At 32.1% G+C, this 24,149-nt stretch overlaps 3 protein-coding genes and 1 pseudogene across 5 annotated transcripts; 2 read left to right on the top strand and 2 right to left on the bottom strand.

Annotated features, from left to right (window-relative positions):
- Window positions 1-2,738: 2,738 nt before the first annotated feature.
- On the top strand, window positions 2,739-4,413 carry LOC114385050 (fasciclin-like arabinogalactan protein 2). The gene has a single exon (XM_028344988.1). The coding sequence runs from the start codon at window positions 2,801-2,803 to the stop codon at window positions 4,130-4,132; it is 1,332 nt and encodes a 443-aa protein (XP_028200789.1). The 5' UTR covers window positions 2,739-2,800; the 3' UTR covers window positions 4,133-4,413.
- Window positions 4,414-5,963: 1,550 nt separating this feature from the next.
- LOC114385051 (nudix hydrolase 2-like) lies at window positions 5,964-10,616 on the bottom strand. Of its 2 annotated transcripts, XM_028344990.1 has the most exons (9): window positions 10,513-10,616; window positions 8,855-8,985; window positions 8,720-8,785; window positions 8,492-8,629; window positions 8,313-8,390; window positions 8,142-8,192; window positions 7,354-7,388; window positions 7,101-7,209; window positions 5,978-6,760 (listed from the first exon to the last, which is right to left on the bottom strand). In XM_028344990.1, the coding sequence occupies exons 2-9, from the start codon at window positions 8,912-8,914 to the stop codon at window positions 6,548-6,550; spliced, it is 750 nt and encodes a 249-aa protein (XP_028200791.1). In that variant the 5' UTR covers window positions 8,915-8,985; window positions 10,513-10,616; the 3' UTR covers window positions 5,978-6,547. The 2 variants fall into 2 exon arrangements, with proteins under 2 accessions (XP_028200790.1, XP_028200791.1); XM_028344989.1 differs by lacking the exon at window positions 10,513-10,616 and having other exon boundaries at window positions 5,964-6,760; window positions 8,855-9,326.
- On the bottom strand, window positions 10,569-13,508 carry LOC114385052 (annotated as a pseudogene).
- Window positions 13,509-15,417: 1,909 nt separating this feature from the next.
- LOC114383446 (protein ACTIVITY OF BC1 COMPLEX KINASE 7, chloroplastic-like) lies at window positions 15,418-22,815 on the top strand. 2 transcript variants are annotated; one of them, XM_028343124.1, is made up of 18 exons: window positions 15,418-15,616; window positions 16,350-16,924; window positions 17,044-17,187; window positions 17,531-17,656; window positions 18,648-18,735; window positions 18,998-19,091; window positions 19,238-19,331; window positions 19,436-19,490; window positions 19,685-19,776; window positions 19,995-20,165; window positions 20,508-20,564; window positions 20,649-20,732; window positions 20,914-20,998; window positions 21,383-21,444; window positions 21,534-21,608; window positions 21,759-21,863; window positions 22,296-22,437; window positions 22,532-22,815. In XM_028343124.1, exons 2-18 carry the CDS (start codon window positions 16,382-16,384, stop codon window positions 22,603-22,605), a joined length of 2,091 nt encoding a protein of 696 aa, XP_028198925.1. In that variant the 5' UTR covers window positions 15,418-15,616; window positions 16,350-16,381; the 3' UTR covers window positions 22,606-22,815. The 2 variants fall into 2 exon arrangements, with proteins under 2 accessions (XP_028198925.1, XP_028198926.1); XM_028343125.1 differs by lacking the exon at window positions 15,418-15,616 and having other exon boundaries at window positions 16,768-16,932.
- The last annotated feature ends 1,334 nt before the right edge of the window (window positions 22,816-24,149 follow it).

The following is a 24,149-nucleotide window of genomic DNA, read 5'->3' on the forward strand; positions in this document are numbered from 1 at the left end:
TTCTTAATTGAGCAACAACCTTACTGATAAATATTGAAACAGTACAAGTATTGGTTGCCCCACAATAATGCTATTTGATGCTTTTTATTCCAAATTTGGTGGCTCGGCCTTAATTATTGCAAGGATGAGGGTGACAACCATGTATCAACCAATGTAAAACATAATTTATTTGTCTCGAACAATTATGGAGCCCTTTTCACAAGGAAAAAAAATGCTTGAACTGGTTTATTGGAATATTGAGCCAAACTTGTCCCAACTGGCAAAAGATTTTGGTCTTTATAAATGATTTTGCCACCTTCAATAATTTCAACGTGTTCTCTCCAGAGGACTGTCGTCATTAATATTACGCAAAACATAATTTAAAACAAAGATATACATTAGATAGGGGCTCTTGCGCACTTGCACATATGATACATTTTTCCCAATTATATCTGGCTCGCATTACAGTACCGGTACCCTATCTAAGGATCATGATTAAATTTAATAGACATCTATACTGGATAATATTTTTACCTATTAAATGTAGGTTTTAATCTAGATATGAGAATTTTTTTTGCTGACTTTTTTCACAGAATTTTTGTACATAAGTAAGTGTATGTGTACAATAATACTTTTTTTTAATAGTACATTAATAATATAATAACTGATTCACTTCATGTATCTACTCATATTTTTTTAATCATGTGATTAGTGCGAAGTAAGTATGCAAGTATATATACATATATATTATAATTAGTATTTAAAATATTTTATATATTTTTATATTTATTATTATTTTTGTTTTATTAATTTCATATAATTTTTCTTAAAAAATCATATAACTTTTTAAATATTTATTTTATTTATTTGTCAAAAAATAATATTCTTTTATTGAGAATGAACACCGACACTAAAATTATTACCTTTACAAATATAAACTAGAATACGCATCTTTATTTTAAAAAATACAAGTGTAAATCACTCGTGTTGAATCCTTTCCGTTGTCATTGTCCAAAATGTATCGTATTATACGAGATATTTTAAAATGAAATGACCTTTTGAGAGAATTTCAGTCCAATTCTTACTAAAAAAATACATTTCACTCAGCAGCTAGGCACAAATCAAATGTTATATTAAATTAAAATTTATTATCATACTATATTATAAAATAACCACGTTGAAGGATCAAAAGAAAACTATTATTTTTTATTACTATAAAAAGTTGTTTTTGCTGCTTATCTTTGAACAACTTTATTAAAGCCCCACGTCATGAAGCATAAATTAATGCTAAATTAACATTAATTTATTCGTTAAACTAAAACTACAAATAATCTCTTATTAAACAAAACAACATAAAATTTATTCTATTATGAACAATGAAAACACTATTTCATGAAATATATTTTCTTTTATTTAATAATTTTTGGTTTTTCTAATCTGAAAGTATGTAATAAATATTTTATTTTTAATAAAAAATGATTAAATAATAACATTATAATTTTATTTCATTTCACTTTATGCTATATTTTATCCTATTTCTTTCCATATTTTATTAAAAACATAAGCAAACAGAATTGTAGATTTGCTAGTGCGATGATAAAATTTGATTTTGCCCATTTTGGATTGACGTAAATTAATAGTATTTGGTGTTCTTTTTATTGAGAAAAAATTTCAACGTCAAGAATGCTTTCAGCAAATTAAATCCCAAAGGTACAGGACAGTGTGATATTTGTCCTCATCGTTAACAAACGTTCTGTAACATTTTTTTTAATACGCTTTTCTATCATCAAATAAAAATTATAAAATTTTTATAGACGTCGTCACTTCTTATTCAATATTTTAGATTTATTAAATACTCCTTAATCTGTATGTGTTAACCTTGAACACTAACACTTTTAGATCGAAAATAGTACCAGAGAGTGAGTGTATCAATCCAAACTCTTACTAACAATTTTAAGTTTAAATATTTTTTCTCTTGTAATTTAGATTTTAGTTTTTTTTGTCCCTTATAAAATTATGCTTCAGTTTTTAGTTCATGCAATTTTTTTTTAATTTTTTACGTTCTTTATAAAACATTTTAGATAATATTTTAAATAATGAAAAAATACTATCTAACAAATTTTAAGGATAAAAAATAAATAAACATAACTTGTAAGAACATAAAAAAAAACAAAAAAAAAACTAAATTATAAATATTTAAATTAAAATTTTATTTAAGACAAACAAATATTGGCAACTGTACTGAAAAGAGAAACGAAAAGGAAAAGGAAAAAAAATATAATGAAACTGACACGTACATTACATTATTGGGGAGCGGGGCCTAAGAGCGTCGGTGGGATGCAGATGCCCAATTGCTCAAGTGAAGATGGTGCCACTTTGCCCTTTAATACTATCTCATATTCCTCTTTCTTAATTATATTTCATATTTCTCTCTTAATTGTATAATTTATTACAAGAGTAATATTTTTTCTTTAAAAAAAATACTATTTTTATTCCACTCTTCAAAAACTTTCTGTATCCATGATTCTTTCTAATCTTCATATTTCATTTTGTCGAAGTATTGGTTGATGATTAATTTTAATGAAATGTTTTCTCTCAATTACATTTAAAAAGAAATATTTATAGAAATGGTTGTTTATTAACAAAAGAAATCTCATATTGATACTACTTACCATAATTTAAAGTCACATTCTTATTCTTATGAAATATGGTCTGATCCTTACCAAAAAGTGAAACACGTATTATAGTAAATATTAAAGAAGATTAAAAAAGTGTGGGGGCAATTAGTAAAATTGATCTCTTAGAGAGAAGTGTGGAAATAATGGAGGATGGGGTCCATCTGGAAGCCAATCGAAAGCTGGCATTGATTCATAAACCCACAAGACACAAGACAGAACACAGAGCACACTTGTCCATTCTCCAAAACAAAATGAAGAGCCTCCTCTTCTCTCTCTTCCTCTTCCTCTTCTTAGCCTCCTCCGCCGTCGCCACCGTCCCCGCCCACAACATCACCCGCATGCTGGCCGCACACCCCGGCTTCTCCACCTTCAACCACTACCTCTCCGTCACCCACCTGGCCGAAGAGATCAACCGCCGCCAGACCATCACCGTCCTGGCCCTCGACAATGCCGCCATGTCCTCCCTCCTCGACAAGCACCTCTCCCTCCCCACCATCAAAAACGTCCTCTCCCTCCACATCCTCGTCGACTACTTCGGCGCCAAAAAGCTCCACCAGATCAACAACAGCACCACCCTCGTCTCCTCCATGTTCCAGGCCACCGGCTCCGCCTCCGGCACCGCCGGCTACGTCAACATCACCAACCTCAAGGCCGGCAAGGTCGGCTTCGCCGCCGAAGACAACGACGGCTCCCTCCACTCCTTCTACGTCAAATCCGTCAAGGAAATGCCCTACTACATCTCCGTCCTCCAAATCAGCGCCGCCATTAGCTCCGCCGACGCCGAGGCACCCACCGCCGCCCCCTCCGCCATCGACCTGATCTCCATTATGTCCAAACAAGGCTGCAAGGCCTTCGCGGACCTTCTAAGAGGCTCCAAGGCCCTTCCATCTTTCAAGGAAAACGTTGACGGCGGCTTAACGGTTTTCTGCCCCACCGACAGCGCCGTCAACGGTTTCGCGCCAAAGTACAAGAACCTGACCGAAGCTCAGAAGGTTTCACTTCTGTTGTACCACGCGACTCCCGTGTACGAGTCACTGCAGATGCTCAAGTCCAGCAACGGAATAATGAACACTCTGGCCACAGAGGGAGCCAACAAGTACGACTTCACGGTGCAGAGTGAAGGGGAAGACGTCAGCCTCAAGACCAAAGTCAACACAGCCAGCATAGTGGGGACATTGATAGATCAGGATCCATTCGTGGCATATAAGATAAACAGGGTATTGATGCCCAGAGAGCTCTTCAAGGCCAGCGACGCGGCGGATGCACCTGCCCAGTCGCCAAAGCCCGCCAAGAAGAAGAACAAGAACAAGAACAACAGCCATGCGGCGGATGCACCGGCGGACGGACCATCCGACGACGACGCTGATTCGGAAGATCAGAAGGCTGCGGATGAAGACAGCAATGGAGTAAGCGGATTGCACGTGAGATTCTTCATGGTCTTCTTCAGTTTAATTATGGCTTTTTTGGCTCTATGAAACACCCACATGGATTATGGAGTGTCGCTACTATACACTTGTTTCAATTAAGATTCTTTTCTTTCTTTAATATATGTCAAGGAAATAAAACGCTGCCACCGACATGTAGGAGGCCATGTGTACTTTTTATTATTATAGGTTTTGTATTTATTGTTTGTCTGTTTTCCGAATTATTTTATTGGCCTTTTTTTTTCAGTGTGGGTAGATCCGGTTTGTGCTACCTGCCAGCTATGGGATGTGTGCATATAAACACTTTTCAACTCATTAGTTTTTTATGTCAATATTCGCCTCTCATGTTTTCTTTATTTATATGTTTAACAGCATTTTCCTCTAACTGCATGATAGAATTTTAAAAATATGGCCCACCCATCGATCAAACTTGTACCTTATGCAGTGGCAGAGCATTTTAATCCCAAGGAGATATTGTTTTCCAAAACTACTGATCAAAGAAATTGAAAAATCAAGGTTTAAAAATTGTAGTCGCAATATGATATCATAATTTTGATGGCTTTCTAAACAGCAATTATTGCGGTAGCTGCTCAAGTTGTCCTCACTTTTTTATTTTTTAGTTTTGATAATCACAACGCAATTGCAAATCCTAAACCAGTACATGATGTATGGTCCTGATCAAATCTCTATATGAGTCTAATCAGTATTATTAATCAAGCTAAATATTGTACACTTAGGCCAAGCCCATTACATATTTATATCAAATTGGTTTTGATCCACTATTGTTAAAATTTAAAGCTTCTTCTACAGAGAATATGACAAAATAGAACGAGTTTCGAAAAGTTGACAAAAAAATATTTATGCGTGTTGGGGGGTGAGAAGGATGAAGGATCTCCCATTAACTTTGCAGCTGGCATTAAGTGAGTCATCAAAGTAATTGCATAGACAAGGATTATACAATCTGCAAAGAACAGAACATAATCAGCAGTGACAGCTAAAGATTGGAAGAAACTTTATACTAGTGAGTATTTTAGAAGTTTATAAGAATAAATTGGATTGAAAACTTTTCGAAACTCAGTATCCACGTATTGAATTGAATGTAACCTTTGGCTCGAGTCCTAATCGGTTCTGTATAGGAGATCTGTAGCTGCTTTACAAGCTACTTTTTGTTCAGCTTTATCAAGTAGAGATGACAAAAAAATCCATATTCATAGATATCCGAAGATAAAATTTGCAATGGATAAAAGATGGATGGTATAAATGTACAAGAACATCACCGCCAAAATCCCACAAGTAGTTGAATTCGCGGAACGGGCACGGACGGATTTTCTAACTCGCGGAGCATGTAGCAGTTAGACACTACCCGTGCCCATTGCCATTCCTATTCCTAGTATCTAGTGGTCAATTCACAACAAGCAAAGAATTTGACTTGTTCGTTACATAATTTTTGCAGTGAACAAAGGGAGCAAAATTCAATGTGCTGCAGAGGGTTAATACATCCTCGTTGCCAAGAATTCTTTTCACCCTCAAAATTACAATTTTCTATAAGCAAAATCAGGATTGAGCTGTATAGCCGGAAATATTGCAGATATGAGAAAGAAAACGTTGGCAAGAATTGCCAATGGGAACTTTGAACTATAGTTTCACTTATATAGTATATATATATATAAAAGAGACCAACACTGCAATGTGCCTACATTTTACAAGTCTCGGAACCGAACCATTTTAAAGTAACTCAGTCGGGTGTCTGCAGCTGTCAAATCAGTGCTATAAAACCGGGATTAAGATCCCCTGCAGTTTTTTCTTTTCCAACTGCATGAATCTCAATTCTCAATCATTAATATATATTTCTACTTAAATAAAATTTTGATAGAAAAACATAATTGAAAAAGAATAGATTGTGAAAGATTGAACTGCACCACTGCACGGATGTTACTGCATGACCTACAGTTACATTTTAAATGCTGAGAATCCTAGTCCATCTCTTCTGAACCTGAGACTTTCAGATGAAACCGTACAAAACACAAGAAAAACATCCTCGTACTAACAAAAGTTCCTGTTCTTTTTAGAATCTTATTCTACTAGCCTACACTTATTTTCCACCTCAAAAATTTCTGATCCAATATTAGATAGAGGTCCCAATTTCAAAAACAACTTTCTTAGTGTTCGTATGACATCATCCCCAATAAAGTTACGTATACACCTTGAAGTAAGTACTATTAACAAATAAAGTTTAAGTAATGGTATATAAACACCTCTATATACCAAAATTTTTATTAACAACTATTATTTCACTCTCTTTTTCTCTTTTTATCACATAGTATTATTATATATACTTATCTGTCTTCTCTCTTTTTATCTATCTAGGATCTAGGTGTCTACTAGAGTTTGCTGTCCACAAATGTTGTTCCACAAAGTTTACAAGTATATGTAACGGCAACTTGGCAACTTGCAAGCATATACATGTCAAGCTTGATCCTCTTTGGAAGCTAACGAAAGGCTGGCATCCCGGTTGTTAAAATACAGATAGGTTTTTTTGCCAGAAGATGTACAAGTAAGCACGTTAGAAAAACCGTTGTAGTTCCCATCCAGCTTTGAAAAGCATATTTTTCTAATAAAGTCAAAGAGCTCATTATCTTGCACAAAAGGCTGGGCAGCATAATCTTCAACTGGCATCCACTGAATGAAAAAAACGAGACACCAGTTAAAAAATTACTAAAATTACAAAGTTTCCTGGTACTAATGTCAGGATAGATTATCAGCATCATGTAGCCTTCATTGACTTGGAGAGATTTAAAATGAAGGATGAACTTAAGCAACATTTTAGGGTGTGTTTGGTTTGTTATTTATTTTCATTTTAGGAGTAATTAATAATTAACAGAGTGAAAGGTGAAAATAATATGGTATTTCTTGAGTTATAATTAAAGACATGTCAACTGAAAATGAAAACACAGATGCATCCTTAGAATGACACTATCTGAAAATTAGTGAGATTTTCAATTGACATTAGAATATATACCTTCGCTGCCTCAATTTCTGAAGCCTGATTCTGAATGTCAAACGATTGAGGTTGCAACATGCAAACAAAGAACAAATCTGATTTCTCGAAGAACGACTTATGGCTTTGCCTAATACAAAAGAAATAAAGGTCGGTGAACGTGAAGGCCACATTCAATATTAATTCAGATTTCAGAGAGAAAAATAGTGTAAATTATATGCATAGCAGTATGTTGGTTATTTGTGAAAAAAAACGCATTCACACCACGTATTACCTGAATGCTAAAACTTCAACAAACTTTGTCTCTATCTGAAAAAATAATAGAAGTAATGGGATTAGACTTTGAAACAACCCAAAAAACATGTAATACATAAGCTATAGAAGAAATTACAACCTAGTTTGTCAAAACAGCAAACCCAAAACTTGGTCGATATTATTTGAATAATTTGAATTAAAATTTGCTAAGTAATATTATTTAATTTTAAATATTTATATTGTCACATGCATAAAAAAAATAGTGTAATTATGAAATTTCAAGATTTTAGACAAGGTTAAGGTTTGTAATGAATAAATTGAGAAAAATTAAGAAAATTCAAAAAAGAAAATTGACAAAATAGAGAAGCACAGGCCTTTATTTTTGGGGTGAAATTGGAATAAGTGTCTTTGATTATAAGCAAAAGAGCAAGGGGACATGATAAAAAAAAAAAAAGAAGGACCTTAATGGTATATCAGATATTTACTAAAGCATGATAACTGATCAAATATTAAATACACATGAATGCCAGTTTTTATTATATTCATTAAATTATTTTATTTTTACATTTAAAAATTAAGTTTTGTAAGGAAAATAATAAAATTTTAAAAAATGTTGTATATAAATCTTACTGATATTTTATTTTTCTTAAAAAAAATACATAACAGTGTTAACTAAATAATTAGTGACAGAGAAAAATATAAAGTGGATAGTAAATTATAGTTGAGTTCGGGGTTTGCTATTATTTTGGCAAATTTCAAGTGGAATGTAATTTACTCTAAACTATATATTATGTTTTGCTTGCTTACCCCTGTCTCTTCTTTGACTTCTCTAATTGCAGCTTCACAGAGATCCTCACCCTGCAAATGGATTTAAAACATATCAAAAGATAATTTTAGAAGTTCAATAATTTGGTCAATAATAATTTTGACATACTTTCTGTCAAAAAAAAAAAAAAAGAAGTAATAATTTTGATATACTTCATTAACAGCTCCTGTTGGCATCTTCCATACACCTGTACCTCTGAATTTGCCACCTGTCTCCTGAACCACAAGCACCTGTCAAATGAAGCAAGATCATTTCAAAGGTTTCCTCCTTGTATTTTGCAGGCTGCAAAGCTTGGACTTCAAATTGAAAAAAGAAATAAAGAAAAGACTACCTCTTTGTTGTTGTTGATGACAAAAGCACCAACACCGACTCGATGTGAAGCATTTGCAGGAAGGGTATCAGGAGTATCTGGAATCCAACGTACAAGCATCAAGTAATCTGGCTCAGCATGGTGGTACCTAAATCCAGCCTGAAAAAGGAGCACAAAATTTGTAACAAAATGGCTTCTTAATTAAGAGTTAGGATTAGGCAAATAAATAATAATAAAATGTATGTTTACCTTGACTGCAGGATCAACAAGATTTGAATGTTGTATGGGCAACTTGATCCAGACCCCCTTCTTGCCCTGCAAATTAAAACACGTTTGGAATTGTAAAAAAGGTTCAATTACTGTTGAATTGAACATGTAATGTACCTGTTGGCTCCACTTGTAGATTGAAGCTTGCAATATAGAAGAGAAGAGCGTAGAATCCATAGGGTCTTGGACGTCTACAACGACTCCTCCATGATGATCCTCAACTCCACTGAGCAATTCAATCCTTTCACCTTCCATTTGGTTGTAATATACTAATTATTAATTGTGACCTAAAACTTAAAATATATATTTGCAGACAATGAGGGGATGAGATGATAGGAACAAACGATATATATATAATTTTGGAGAATGGAAGGAAGGAAGAAAGGTATGTAAACTGAAATTCAAAGGAAGTGATGAGGAAATTTTATTTCATCGGCGTTGTTGCGTGAGAGCTTGAAATGTTGGTGGTTTTCTTTTCTTGATCCTTTACTTTTCCATTCAACATTTCTAATTCGGAGACAGAGAAATCATCGTCGCATTTTCCCATGAACATTTCAAAGGTTTCTTTTCTTGAAATTCAAAGGAAGTGATGAGGAATTTTTAATTTTATATATATATATATATATATATATATATATATATATATATATATATATATATATATATATATATATATATTTCTTCCAACATAGCTGACAACATTTGGACGCATAATTTAGTCTACTCTAAATTCTTTTAAAGAGAAAATATACAAACATATAATATTAAAATGAATTATGTATTCAAATTTGAGGGGTTTTACAATAAAGGGTTTTCCTATAGTTAACCCTCAAATTAAAAAAAGTAAATTGCATTAATTATTTTTGAGATTTTGTGAAATTATACAATTTTTATATATTTTTTTAACATTTATAATAATCTCAATTTTCTTATGTATAGGAACAAGGTGTAATATTTTTCAAACAATGAAAAGAATCTAAGTAAACGTATACGTAGACGTCAACGTAAACTTTTTAAAATAATTAACGGGTTAGTATAAGGATTAAATAAATAAGAGGATTTGTGTAACTTTACAAAATCTTAGGGGTGTTTCGTGTAATTTAATTTATTCATTGAAGAATCAAAGATTAGACTTGTGATATTATAAATAGGTGTATTTGTGAAGTTATGAAAATACTAACAGTTCATTTTAATATAATTAGTAGATGCTATAGATAATTATGAAAAACCCTAATATAATACAAAGAGAAAAAAAATATTAACAAGTATTTTACTAGTAATTAAGGAGTTAAAGTTAGAAAAATTTAGAAAAAGATACATTATTTAATGTTAGCAGCAATTTATTTTCAAAATAATTTTCAAAACAACGTCTTTCTGTTTATTAGTTTCAATTGAATACTTGGTAGTAAGACTTAAAAAAAAAAGTTAAAAGCGATTAGCCAAAAAAATTCAATTAAAAAATAAATACAATTTCAAAGATCCAATTGACAAAAATAAATTAGAACCTAATTAAAAATTGTTAAATAGCCTATAGAATAATTTAACGTAATTAAAATTCATACGGCCTATTAAACAAAGTGACTTATTCTCTATTTAATTTAGTGAATCTTAAACCTCAATTTAATTAAAAATTACTTAACTTTTAACTAATAATAATAAGGTTAAAAGTAATATATAAAAATGTGATGCTGGGATTCCTCTTGATAAAACTTAGTTTTTGTATCCAATAGACTAATATTTTGCTATTAAAGAAAAATTGTAAATTGTAAACTTACGTGTTTTTGTGTTGCTCGAGCTGCTTTGCAGTATTTTGTATCTAATACTAATAGAATGATAAGTCAGGACCACATAGCTCAGAAGACAACAATTTCCGACACAAATTTACCATAGTTTAGCCGAGTTACAAAATAATTGAAGAATGGTGCTTGGATCCAGCCCTACACCTCCTCGTTTGGTTATACCACATATGTGCCCTTGCCTATTAACAGAGAAACAGCAGAGCTTATTTGTGATTCCTCCTCTGATGTTGCATCCACAATATAGTGCCTCCCAAGTCCCAACCTAGAAAGCAGAAATGGTATGAAAATGAAATTATCACAAATATGGTCAAATCTGAGAAGATAGCACATGCATGTTACCTTAGTCAGTGTAACTATGACAGGGACTCCAGATGTGTCAAACTGCAGAAACTCCTCGTTGCTTACGTCAACTTCTGGTTGCTCATCATTTGATGTTCCAGCAGCAACTTGGACTCTTGGAATACCCGTATTGCTCAAAGCAGCCTAAAAGAACAACAGTTATTAGCTGCATTGGGGTTTTCCAGTTAATTCTGGAAATAGGTTTCTCGGTTTCTCAACATCATGGTATTAAGGAAATCCATGTGGAAAACCTCCACGAAACTGATTGCAGATTCGTTTGGGAGGATAATCTTATTATAAAGATTAAAGAAAACAGCTAGTAAAAGGATATTTTTAATTTTAGCTTAATGAAAGTATGAATAACTTCTAACCATTTCCTTGAAGTCATAGATTACATATTTCAAAGAGTCCAAATGGCATGTATGTAACATCAATAGCTAAACTCAGGTTAAATGAAAAAGAAAACTTGAAAAGTAAACAACATTGAAAATTGACATCAACAAAAAAGCATGATCTCTGAAACGCTAATTATTTTAGCCAGGAATCCATCATTATCATCTTTTCTAGCTTTTTATAGTATATTATTCTATTAGAGCATCCAACAAATTTCCATCTGAATTAACAAGAAGCCCATCAATGTAAAGATCCCAACAAATTTTTCCTTCAACGACAATAAGCGAGGAGAGGCCAATTCTAGCACCTGAGGGAAAAAAATAAGAGCTCAACAGCTATATTAAAAAGAGGCAAGAACATGGAAGGAAAGCATATGGTAGTAAGCATAATCTTCACTCTAGGGGAAAATAGACCTGCTCCACTTTTACCACCCAAGAGACAACGTTGAAGAGCATTTGACAGTTCTGCAGCCAACTCATCACCCCCTCTACCCTATATACAAGACAGAGAAATAGAGCACCAAATAAAATAGTAATTTTGAAACATTAGAAGGTATTTACAGAACAAAAATGATAAATAACATAATAATGGAAAACACTATTACTGATGAAAATGTAAAGCTTATTAATCCAATGCACCTTCTAACTTCAGTTAAAGCTTTTAAGGATTAACTTATTTGTTTTGTTATCAATGTTCATGGTATGTAAAGTTGAAAAACATGAAGGAGGAAAAGCAATAGAATATGCAACCTCAAAAGCTGGCTCTGCAGTTGAACTGCAATCAATATATATAGAGACTTTTCATTTGTCAGGTTGCAACAAGCTTGGCTTTCCAAGTACAGCCTGCAATTGTGCAATCAATATATCATGTTTAGTAAAATAACTCATTAGATTTAAAGGAATTGTTTATAGTAATAAATAAAATGATATTACAAGTCAAGAAATAAGAGATGAATCCAATTTAACCAACCTTAGCACTGGCAATTACATCTGTAGCACCCATTCTGACTCTTGCCGAACCATTTGTCTGCCAAGCAGTTAGTTTGTATAATGCACAAATTAAAACTATTTAAAGCAAAAAATAAGAAAATAATGTCTGCCAGGGTTTAATAATCAGAATACCCTGCCAAATGTCAACTGATTAAAGCATCACCTGGGGAATAACTTCAGTTTCAACAGAGATTGGTTTATATGTAAATCTCTTTCTACCATCACAACGAAGATCTTGACCAATGCCACCTTGAATGAAATGTTTTTCTCCAAGAGATAAACCCACCATTCCTGCAAAAGCAAGATTTTTTTCTTTTTGAGAAATTTCACAACTAAAAAGTACAAAGCGGAAACAGTTAAGTGTTGTTAAACCAGGATAGCAGTGTACCACCCTGCTACAGTCTAACTAGTAAGTATATACTTTCTGATTATCCATGTTATGCTTGCATGAGGGTCTTAGTAATAAAGTTAAATCCCTTCTCAATTGAAAATTCTTAGTACTTATGTACACCTTAGTAGTATGCTTCCCTCCATTTGGAACCATATACTCTAATAGAGTGATTTTCCCAACCTGCCTACGAGTTACTACACAACAGAAAGTCATTAACTAGAAAATAAGGAAACCAATCCAAACTCAGATATCTCAAATGCTTGCCATCATTATTTATTTCTTCCACTGATTTCTCGAACACAGTCCCTTTCTATATACAGGAGATTAAAAAAATAAACTTACAGTCAAGTGTTCTAACAGCTACTTTCTACCCAAAGAATTAGGATCACTAGACAAAACATAAATAATTGGTCTCAGACCTTAAATTAAAAAAGCAGGCCCCAAATCTGGAATTACCAAATAGATCCAACAGCAAGGGACCTGAATTTCAAGGAGCACTAGCATGCCATATCACAAGCACTCATAATAGAGAAGAGAGAATTTACAATTACAGGACCTGATTTTTCTTCTAAACTTCAATTTGAAATCAAAATACCTGAAACCAATCATGATAATATTTACAAAGCATTTGAAGACCGAAATGGCATTCCTAACTCTGATGAGTAATAACAACAAGCATTCGCAATCACAGGGGTATAAAGAAAGGCATAAAAATAAAAGAACCATTTAGCTAGCATATTAATGGCATAGATAGAAGATGGAAAACTGAAATTGTTATGAACCTGAATTGGTGAAATTAGAAAGTGAAAGATAGTCGGAACGAAGGTGGGCGGTGGAGTGGAGGAGGGAAACAAAAATTAGGTTTACTTTTAACTAAAATGTTAAATCACGATTGCTTCAGTGCCAGTGGCTTTGAACTTTGAAGCAGACAATGCATGAGAAGAGAGGTTAGAAGCTGAAGACATAGCAGCGTGAGAGGGAAATCCATAAAAAAAAAATACTCCTTCCATCCAAATAGGTGTTAAATTTTCCGATTTTTTTATTTCTTTTTTTTGTCTATGTAAAATTTAGGATGACATCATTTTAAATCAATGTTAAGATAGACCCATATTAATAATTTAATTTTAGAATATGCCATTTTAAAAAAATTTGTAAAAGTGATCCAAATCACTCAATCAGATCTTCACTTGATAAAGGTTAAAATTAGATGGAAAATGACATTCAGTACGAAATATCAATTACAAAGATTTAACTGCATTTTAATAATCAATTTTACAATAAACCCAATTTTTTTAAAAAAAAGTTTGTAAAAATGATCCAAATGACTCAAAATCAGGTCCTTCGCTTGCTAAAAGGTTAAAATTAAATTATCTTGCCAATACAATATAAATTACTTATTTTCACGAGATTTGTACACTGTTTCGCATGTGCCTAACGTGAGTCCTTAAATGATTAAACACCACACCTAAATAAAATCCACGGCTAAGAATTCATTGAGGTTGGCAACCGTTTATCAAAGTGGCACCTAGCCTTGTTCATCTTGCCTAACTTTAAAATTTACCATGGAATTTGGTGATTTTCAATTTGAGAAATTATAGTGTCACTTTTTTTTTTGTTACTTTCTTTTTATTAACTGAAATTTCATCTATTAAGATGGATTATGCTTATCATCAATTTTCTTTCTCGATTTAAATGAGATTCACTAAAATTAATAATTTTAAAAAATTTGAGTCACTCACAAAAAGTATGTCATAGAGAATGCTTTTAACTTTCTTCTTTTAATTTTATTTAGCTATCAATTTCCGCGGTTGAGCTTGAGCCTTGGGTGATGTTAGTTAAAGTTAGATTTAAAAGATTATATATATGATTATGAATTATTAGAAATTGAGTGAGGGATATGGTGAGTGTACGTAATCTGCAATGGAAATTTTTCTTTTTTTCCCCAGTAGCTTCGTAATGTTCTGTTGGAATGCATCAATACGTGAGTGACTACATTGCTTGGTAATTGAGAAATCGTGATGCTGATGGTACATTGGATCTTTGAATAAGGAATGCGTTCGTGGGGCCATGTCTTTGAAAATAAATTGCTGATAATATAGATTTCTTATTTACAAGATAAAATTCTAAAAGGAAAAAAAAATCAAGATAAACATATTTTATCATACACGTTTTAAGTATTGATTTTTAGACTTTTATAAATGTTTTTTTTATTTAAGTGATATTGAAAACTTAAAAAAAATTGTATCTATCATTGTTGAAATGGACTTTTTTTTAAGTAATGCTTGCGTTCTATAATATATAGATATATTTATATTTACATGAAGTAAAGCATTTATACAAAAATACTTTCACATTTATGATAATTATTTAACAAAATATACCATACCTTCATGTTGTTGATATGAAAAAGAAGAAAGCGGAAAGAAAAAGATTTCACAAAAATGAAGTTTTGTACCGTGGGAAAATAATAAATAATTATTCTAGGAGTGAGACAAATAAAAGATTCATATGATAACATTTTAATATTTAAAAGACTAATTTGATAGTATTTTTGAATTTGGAAAGAATAATAGTTAGGTTAACAGTTAGAAGAATAAATTGAAGGTTTATCATTCATGACATTTGTGGCTTAGACAAGAAGGAGCCAATGGCAAACGGTGAAAGACTATAAGAGATAGTAGAGCCTTACACGCACCGTGTTGTGGCCTCTTTCCGTTTTTTGTCGTTAACACCGAAACTGAAGCAAAAGTCAGTTACTTGCACTGTTTCATTTAAAACTTAGAAGCAACAACATCCTTGTACCTCTTTCATTCTTATTTTGCCTTTGCCCGCGTATGTATAATATACCAACATTTTTTCCTTCTGGTTGTTGGTACCAAGCAAATGATAAAAAAAATCTCAGTGTAAGTATGCTAGTAACTGCCAAGGTTTGCTGAATCTGTATTCGCTCAATTTAAAGAGGCAACAGGTACAATAATTTTGATTCCATGCTAAATCTGTTCAAGTTTCATGCAAGTTGCTCAACTAATTTGTTCAAGACCAAATGAATATTTGTTGCTGTATGTAAATTACTATATTGAGTTTATACAATATTGCTGTTGTCTCTCGTGTTTAATACGATTACTAATTGCTTCTGGTCATTCCATATTCATTTAATGAAATAGCTGATATCAAACACTAAGTTCGGTTGGCAGTATCTTTTGTTTGATTTTGCTTTTTTTATGTCTGATATAATATGTGACAAGTTCTCTGTAATAGAATCCATCAATTTTTTGCTTGATTGCTTAATTTGTCATGATGCATATTCCCCATTAGCAACATTTTTCTTTCTTAGAAACCATCAAAATCATGCTTCAACAAGTTCAACTGTAGTATATGATGAGGCTCATCTTGCTGCTGGTTCCATTTTAGGCATCAGAGTTTTGAATGACCCGCTTTCTTTTTCTTCTCCATCTGTTTTCTTTTTAAACACTTTAATCTAATTGGTTTCACCTTAACATAATAATGTGCTGAATCTGCACGTGGGCTAATTTCAAACATCTCGTACTTCAACTTCTATTCCTTCTGCCCAAAAACAAATTGACAAATTAACATTTGCCCATAAAAAAAAAAAAAATCAAGTGCACAAATATCTGACCTTGTTGGGGTTCGGCATGTGCTATCTCTTTTTCTTACCGTTTATCCTTGTGTTTCTTTTTAAGGTGACTTCATCTCATATTAGACGACAGAAACAATGGCAATGCAGGGTTGTTATTGTCACTATACGAAGTTGGCAACTCAAAGAAGAACACTGGAAAATCTCAGTTTTTCAGGCTCAATTTCGGTTAACAAATTGTCAAAGAATGAAAGGACCAGAACATGTGATCCATTATCAGCAGGGAACAATCAATTTCATAGGTTACTGGTGAAAATGCGGCAGACAGAAATGCCTGCCTCGAAGTATGGAACAAATGGTAAAGCTGTTAGAATGGTAGGGACAAATGAGTTAGTGAAAAGAAAGAGAATGTTAGAGAATAAGGTGTTGAATGGTTCAGCAACTTCAAAGGTAGTGAGAAAAAATGGTATCACAGGCTTGAACAAGACAGTGAAATCTAGAAGGTCATTGGAAGAGCTAAAGGTTTTAGCCACAGATGAAGGTTTCAGTTGGGCCAATGAAAATTACAGTTCCTGGCAGAGGTCTATTGATGTTTGGTCTTTTGTGGCTTCTTTACGCATTCGGATTATGTTGGACAATGCAAAATGGACATATTTCGGAGGTTTCACAGAGGCAAAGCAGGTTCCATGGTGACTTGCATTTATTTATTTTTAGCTGGTGGAAATAAATTACAAGTGTTTTTATTTAAATTGGTCATGCTTCTTTTTGCTGACCTTAAATTTTTTAATATTTTTATTTAGAAAAGCAGAAGGCGGAAAACTGCCTCGTGGTTAAGGAAGTGTGTATTGCAGCTTGGTCCAACTTTCATTAAACTTGGTCAGTTATCATCAACAAGGTCAGATCTATTTCCACGTGAATTTGTGGATGAGCTCGCAAAATTACAGGTATCTCTCAAGATTTCCTTTTTCTCCTCACCATTGTAGATTTGTAGAGATTCCCCCTTTTTTGTTAAAAAAAAAGAAAAGAAAGGTGCTTAATGTTGTCATCTATTCTACTTATCTCATTCAAAAATTCAAATATTCTCTTAGACTATTCTTTATTAAAACTCGATATAAAAAAAATATTGAAAATAAAATCTTAATTAAATAAAACTTATTCTGAAAATAACTTCGTTAAATAAAATGAATTAAGATTTGCTTGTATTTTTAATCAACATACATGAGGGTTTTTTTCCCTATATTCAAAGACCAGAAAGTAATTCTTATTTCTTAATACAACATTATACAGGACATGGTTCCTGCCTTCTCTCCTAAGAAAGCAAGAAAATTCATCGAGAGTGAATTGGGAGCTCCCATTAACATATTATTTGAGGAGTTTGAAGATCGGCCAATTGCTGCTGCTAGTCTCGGTCAGGTGTTTGAATATAGCCCTGCTCATTACATTATATTTATTATTTTGGCTAAATTAAAAAAGGATAAAGTATGTTTGCCCTTCTTGTAAAAATTTGGTAAATATTAATTTCACTCTCATAATTTTTTTATATTAATTTCATTCATGTAAAAATAAAAATATATTTTACTAGTTTTAAGTAATAATTCCATTAAATTTGACCGTAGCTAATAAACTTACACATATAATTTGATTGGAAATAAATTAAATAATTTGTGGTTATTAAACCTCAAAATAAATTAAACAAATTCTGACAACTAAACACTTTAAAAAATTGTAATTTTTCGTCACTTCATGAACAATTTTCTCATACTATCATGTGGAATTATGGATAAAGATGAAAAATTTTAAAGTGTTGAGTGTATTTGAAAAGATAGAGAGATAAAATAATTAAGTTTATTAGTCACATAAAAAATTATCTAAAAAATCTAACAAAATTACCATCAAGGACAAATAAAAATATATTTTATTTTCACATGGATCAAATTAATTTTAAAAAATTAATAAGAACAAAATTATACTTTTCAAATTTTACTTGAACCCAAGATATTTTGCCCAATTAAAAATTTGGTCTCATACTTGATACTTTTCATTTTGATCCTTACCTTAAAAAAACTCACATTTTAACCCCTGCGTGCAAGCGTTTGCCAATTACTTCACTGACATTATTATGCATGGGTCAAAATGTAAACTGACTTTATGTAGGCAGAAAAAAGGATCAATCTAATTTGGCCTTATATTTTCATACACTGAATCTTTTCCTGTTGTTAAATACTTGTAGCTTTATTCGAATTGGTCAAATTTGATTAATGTAACATGAAGTGAGATGCAGCATGTGGCTCAGTCCATTATTAGAACAAACTAGAACGTTTCTCCCATCTTGTAGACCATGATAATAGCTTATTAATGTTGTTCTTAGTATAGTAACATCAATTTTGGAGGAGACTGTCTGTAGGTTCATCGTGCTATTCTGCATAATGGGGAAAAAGTAGTCATCAAAGTTCAAAGGCCTGGTCTGAAGAAGCTTTTCGACATTGATTTGAGTAAGTTGTGGTTACTTTATGCCATTGACAAAACCTAGGGATTTTGATTAAGAGGATGTTGTCAACAGCCAATTATCAATGAATCCAAAAGCCTAGACTGTTAGGTGCAAATTTGCCCTTTGGTACCAAGACTTATTTATGCATAAACAGCATAGAGTTTAAGGATTACTTTTTTAGTGAATTCTTTTGTTTAGGGTTTAAGGATTACTATTTTATTGTTTGCTTTGTAACTATTACAAGTTTGCTTGTTTGTTATGTCCAGAAAACTTAAAGTTGATTGCAGAGTATTTTCAGAGAAGTGAAACTTTTGGTGGTCCACTTAGAGATTGGATTGGAATATATGAAGAATGTAAAACGTAAGTAATAAGCATTGAAGTGCATTGTTATCGATATTTCATGAAGTAAAGCATATGTTAAATTATGCTGATTGCTTTTCACCTTCTCTTCATTACTTTATTTCCAATGCCTTAATTTTTATTGTGTTGCTCATGCTATTTTGCAGTATTTTGTATCAAGAAATTGATTATATAAATGAAGGAAAGAATGCTGACAGATTCCGCCGAGATTTTAGAAACATAAAGTGGGTTCGGATACCTGTATGTTTCTTACGGCAACACAAACATCCGATTATAAACTGTAAATTTTTAATGTCTAGTAAAAATATTGAATTTTGATCACATGTCCATTTCTTTCGTTGTAGCTGGTATATTGGGATTATACTGCTTTAAAGGTGTTGACCATGGAGTATGTACCAGGTTTTCATCTTAACTAATGCATGTACCTTGTTTCTCCTTTTAATTGTCTATGACATTATGGTATTATGAGAGATAACATATTGTATTTATGGGAGCTAATAATTCTTTCTTTAAAGTGATATATTGTATATGACATTATGCTAGAGAACGTATTTTTCTCACTGCTCCTATCTCTGATTTTATTCCTTGGACAGGCATCAAAATAGACCAGGTGGATACATTAACTTCGCGTGGTTATGATCGATTGCGTATCTCATCACGTGCTACGGAGGCGTACCTGATTCAGGTGCACCACCTTGGTTCTCTGCTAATCACGATCTAATAGTAATATCTGATGTTGAATATGGTTTTCATTTTGGTTACTCAGAATAAGAAAAATGTCTCTACCTATATTAAAACCAAAAAAGAAGAGGAATGAATTGTCACTTGAAGATAGGTGTTGGTATCACTCTTGTAGCTAAAAAGGTTGAGTTAATAAATTATCATTATTTTTTTGTCTTACAGATATTGAAAACAGGTTTCTTTCATGCCGATCCTCATCCTGGAAATCTTGCTATTGATGTGGACGAAGCAATTATTTATTATGACTTTGGCATGATGGGACAGATCAAATCTTTTACCCGGGAGAGACTGCTTGAACTTTTCTATGCCATATATGAAAAGGATTCCAAAAAGGTCTGGATTTGTACTACTCTTGGATTATTTAAATTCATAACATTGTCTTTTACTAATAAGAAATAAATATCTGATATCATGATAAGCTAGTGTTTAATCAACACCCATTTTTTAATTTCATGGTAACTTTGTTAGTTTGCCACAATTAACTCAAACAAGCACGATGACATAAAATGGCTTTTGCTTCAAGTACAATTACTATTGTAAAATTCAATCCAGCTAACCAGTAATTATCGTCAGCAAAAAAGAATTTGACGTTGCTCATAACTTGAATTGATCAACTTTAGTGTCCCTCTTTCACACTATTTTAAACATACAACCATATAATAAACAACGGTGCAGGTTATGCAACGCCTTATAGATCTCGGAGCCCTCCAACCTACTGGGGACTTGTCATCAGTAAGAATGTCAACTACCTGCTTTTCAAATATTCTGATTTGTGTCTAGACACTTGACTTCATAAATGATAAATTTATTTTCCAGGTGAGGAGATCTGTGCAGTTTTTCCTGGACCATTTGCTAAGCCAGGCACCAGATCAGGAGCAGACCCTTTCTGCAATTGGGGAGGTTTGTTAACATTGATATATTGGATCAATGGATTCATAGCTGCTTTTAAATTTTTTCATAATATTTTGGGTGTTTGTTTCAATGGAACTAAAGGATAAGCTGAAGGTGGAGAATTATTCCAAACTATCTGGAGAATCTAGTCCAGACTTTATTATTGACTATTGAGGGCTTTCTGTGGCAGGATTTATTTGCAATAGCACAAGACCAACCATTCCGTTTTCCATCCACCTTTGCCTTTGTTCTCAGGGCGTTTTCAACACTTGAAGGTTTGCATCTTCTCATTTCTCTTACTGTCCCTCTCTATCTTTCTCTCTTTAGTGGTCATTCTTACAAAAAAAAAAAAATTAGCATGCCCTAATGTTTACTATTAATTTTACATTAGTATATGCATTATAAGATGGTAACCACCCCGTCCTTTCTAGGGAAAAATTTAACTGATTTAAGACACATTTAGGTAAACAACCAAATTAAATACTTATCCGATAAATTCTTATGAACTTATATATTTATAAGCTTAAATGTGAAGTTGATCAAAATATGTATCACTTTGAAATTTATTGAAATAAGTTAAAAAGAGCAAAAGGATATATATGTTAGTTAGTTCTTTGTATGTCTTCATCATCTATTTGTATTTCTTTTTTTTCTGACAGGCATAGGTTACACACTGAATCCAAATTTCTCCTTTTCTAAGATTGCTGCACCCTACGCACAGGTTCAAAGTTCAGATTGTCCATGAACAAATATTGTTCCCATATTGCATTAAAATGCATGCTCATACACATACACTTTACTACGTTACAGGAGCTTTTAGAGATAAGGCAAAAGCAGCGCACTGCACCACAGCTTGTGGAGGAGATAAGAAAGCAAGCAGATGATGTACCGCACCTTTTACCTTTGTTCTGGATAACGTTTCCTTATAATAGAAAAATCTCATTTGATGTGAAGCATTTATCTATAGCATTGTGCAACTAATGTGCATCCACTTGAATTGATATTTGATAACGCTCGCTCGTGTAATACTTTTAGGCTACAACCTATACCATGTCAATGCCATACAGAGTTCAAAGAATAGAAGAGTTTACAAAGCAACTTGAGGCAGGGGATCTAAAACTTCGGGTCCGAGTGCTTGAGGTCAGTTTTTTTTTTTTTTCTTTATTCTTATAGTTGACCCCATTTTTAATTTTAATTCTTATGAAAAAAATGTAAATTTTAGTCTCTCTCCTGTTTATTGTAGTAGTTTATTATCGCCAAAAAGTTTCTATAACAGTTTTATATCGTCTCAAAAACTTCTCTAGACTCTAGTGTTTGCAATAAAAATGTAACTTTTTTTATGATTAAAACTTACAATTTGTTTCATATAAGGACTATAACTTAAAATGAAGTTAATTACAAAGACCAAGTGAATAGTTGAATCTTTGTTTTTCTTCACTTGGTGTAAGCTCTGCCTATGTGTGACCAAGTATTTCTAAGCATTTTCCCAATGGGAACAACTTTGTAATTAGGAGGTCGTTATTCTGGAACTTTTGTTTTGTAAATTTGAAATTATTTAACTTGATTTGATAGTCTGAAAGAGCTGCTCGGAAAGCAACGGGTTTACAAATGGCAACTATGTATACCGTATTAGGAGGAACTCTGCTAAATCTTGGTATCACTATGAGCAGCCAAGGCAACATAACTATTGCGAATGGATCTTTCATTGGTGCAGGTGACAAAATATTATAAAGCTTTTTCTCAAGTTATTGTCCAATCATGTTCAAATTTATTCTCAAGGCTGATAGATATAGCATTTCAATGTGCAGGTATTTTTATGACACTATTTGTCAGATCCATGCAAAGGGTAAAAATGCTTGATAAGTTTGAGAAAATGATATAAATGGTTACCAACAAATTCGATTCTTTCAAACTTATGTAAAGTTATCCTCATCTTCATTTTCTTACTTGTAATTTGTAAATGTTCAATTTTTTAAATTACACAAGCATAGCAAATTTCACGAATTTTACAGAAACATGATTTGATGATGACACTACAAGGCATTTTATGACTTCAAGACAAAGAGAAAATCACAGTTTTCTAAGTGAGAAAGCAAACTGTTGGCCCGTGAGCCTTTCCTTATTCAATGGCTAGTTTTAGACAGAGAACACCCCGTGATAAAGATCATAGAGTGGTAAAGCTTGTCTTGAACCGTAATATATCTACGATTAAACGAACTCTATCTCTCGTAGCCTGCAATTAAATGGGTTAACCCTCAGAGCAAGAATAAAAAATTAAGTATAGGAAAAAAAACAAAAAATAACCAAAACGTGCATCCACCAAAAAAAAACTAAACATGTTAAATATATAGTTTTTATTTTCATTAACTAATCATGAATTAATGGATTTAGTTAATTATTAATGACTGATGTATGATGTATCAATTACTTATTGACCTAATCAACTCTTCTTCCTATTTGCTTCTTGATTTCTCATTAAGAAAGTGACTGATGAAACTATGACTGATGAAACAATTATTTATTGACTTAAGCAACTCCTATTCATGTTTGCTTCATTATTTCTCCTTAAGAAACTGATATGTGGTTGCAAAAATAACATTTAAATGACTGATGTATCAATTATTTATTATTTATTGACTTTAGCAACTTCTATTACTGTTTGCTTCTTTATTTCTCATAGGAAAGTTATACGTAGTCGCAAAATAACATTCCTTTTTCCATTTGTTAAAATTTATCACTAAACTTTTATTATTTTCGATTAAAATATTATTTTTATATAAAAGATCACAAGTATTATTTATGAAAGATAATTTTAAAATTTACTTAAAAATATATTTAAATTTTATGTAAGTAAACGATCTATCTTGAATATAAACAATTGGTTTCATAATTGTCTTCAGAACTGCAGGTGGATTTTGAGTATTAATTCATACTCTGAGTTAATATAAGGCTAAATTAAAAGTAATTAAAATCTAGAATTTCAGATTTTATATTTTCTGAATGATCTTTATATTATCAATAGATATTTTTGAAGAATAAAACATATCCCCATCTTAAAGTCTGATTCTCCTTTATCAGTAATAATTTAAGAATAAATAATATATATATATATATATATATATATATATACCAAAGATTTTTATATTATTATTTAATCATAAATGAATATGGATCATGAATTTATTATTTTTTTATAATAATTATCGAAATAATTATATAAAAAAATATTTTTACTAGTTGAGAATATAAAAACTTTACGCTCATTAACAATAATTAAACTTATAATTTAATTTTTGTACAGGCTCATTTGTAAAGGTAGTTAGGAAGGTGAGTGAAATAACGCGCATTGGCTGTGGGTCCTGAGCCGTTGGTTCGTAGGCTCGAGGATTCAATACGGTACACTTTTAATGGTAGTTAATTTTTTGT

Source organism: Glycine soja, chromosome 14, assembly GCF_004193775.1.
Source record: "Glycine soja cultivar W05 chromosome 14, ASM419377v2, whole genome shotgun sequence".
In the NCBI taxonomy this organism is placed as follows: Eukaryota; Viridiplantae; Streptophyta; class Magnoliopsida; order Fabales; family Fabaceae; genus Glycine; species Glycine soja.

Coding starts and splice junctions, on each gene's coding strand:
- LOC114385050 (XM_028344988.1), top strand. CDS start 2,801: ATGGAGGATGGGGTCCATCTGGAAGCCAATCGAAAGCTGGCATTGATT.
- LOC114385051 (XM_028344989.1), bottom strand. CDS start 8,992: ATGGAAGGTGAAAGGATTGAATTGCTCAGTGGAGTTGAGGATCATCAT. Junction 8,630..8,719: donor TTGTTGATCCTGCAGTCAAG/GTAAACATACAT, acceptor CTCCTTTTTCAG/GCTGGATTTAGGTACCACCA. Junction 8,193..8,312: donor CAACAGGAGCTGTTAATGAA/GTATATCAAAAT, acceptor ATCCATTTGCAG/GGTGAGGATCTCTGTGAAGC.
- LOC114383446 (XM_028343124.1), top strand. CDS start 16,382: ATGGCAATGCAGGGTTGTTATTGTCACTATACGAAGTTGGCAACTCAA. Junction 17,657..18,647: donor CTGCTGCTAGTCTCGGTCAG/GTGTTTGAATAT, acceptor GACTGTCTGTAG/GTTCATCGTGCTATTCTGCA. Junction 19,491..19,684: donor GACCATGGAGTATGTACCAG/GTTTTCATCTTA, acceptor TTCCTTGGACAG/GCATCAAAATAGACCAGGTG.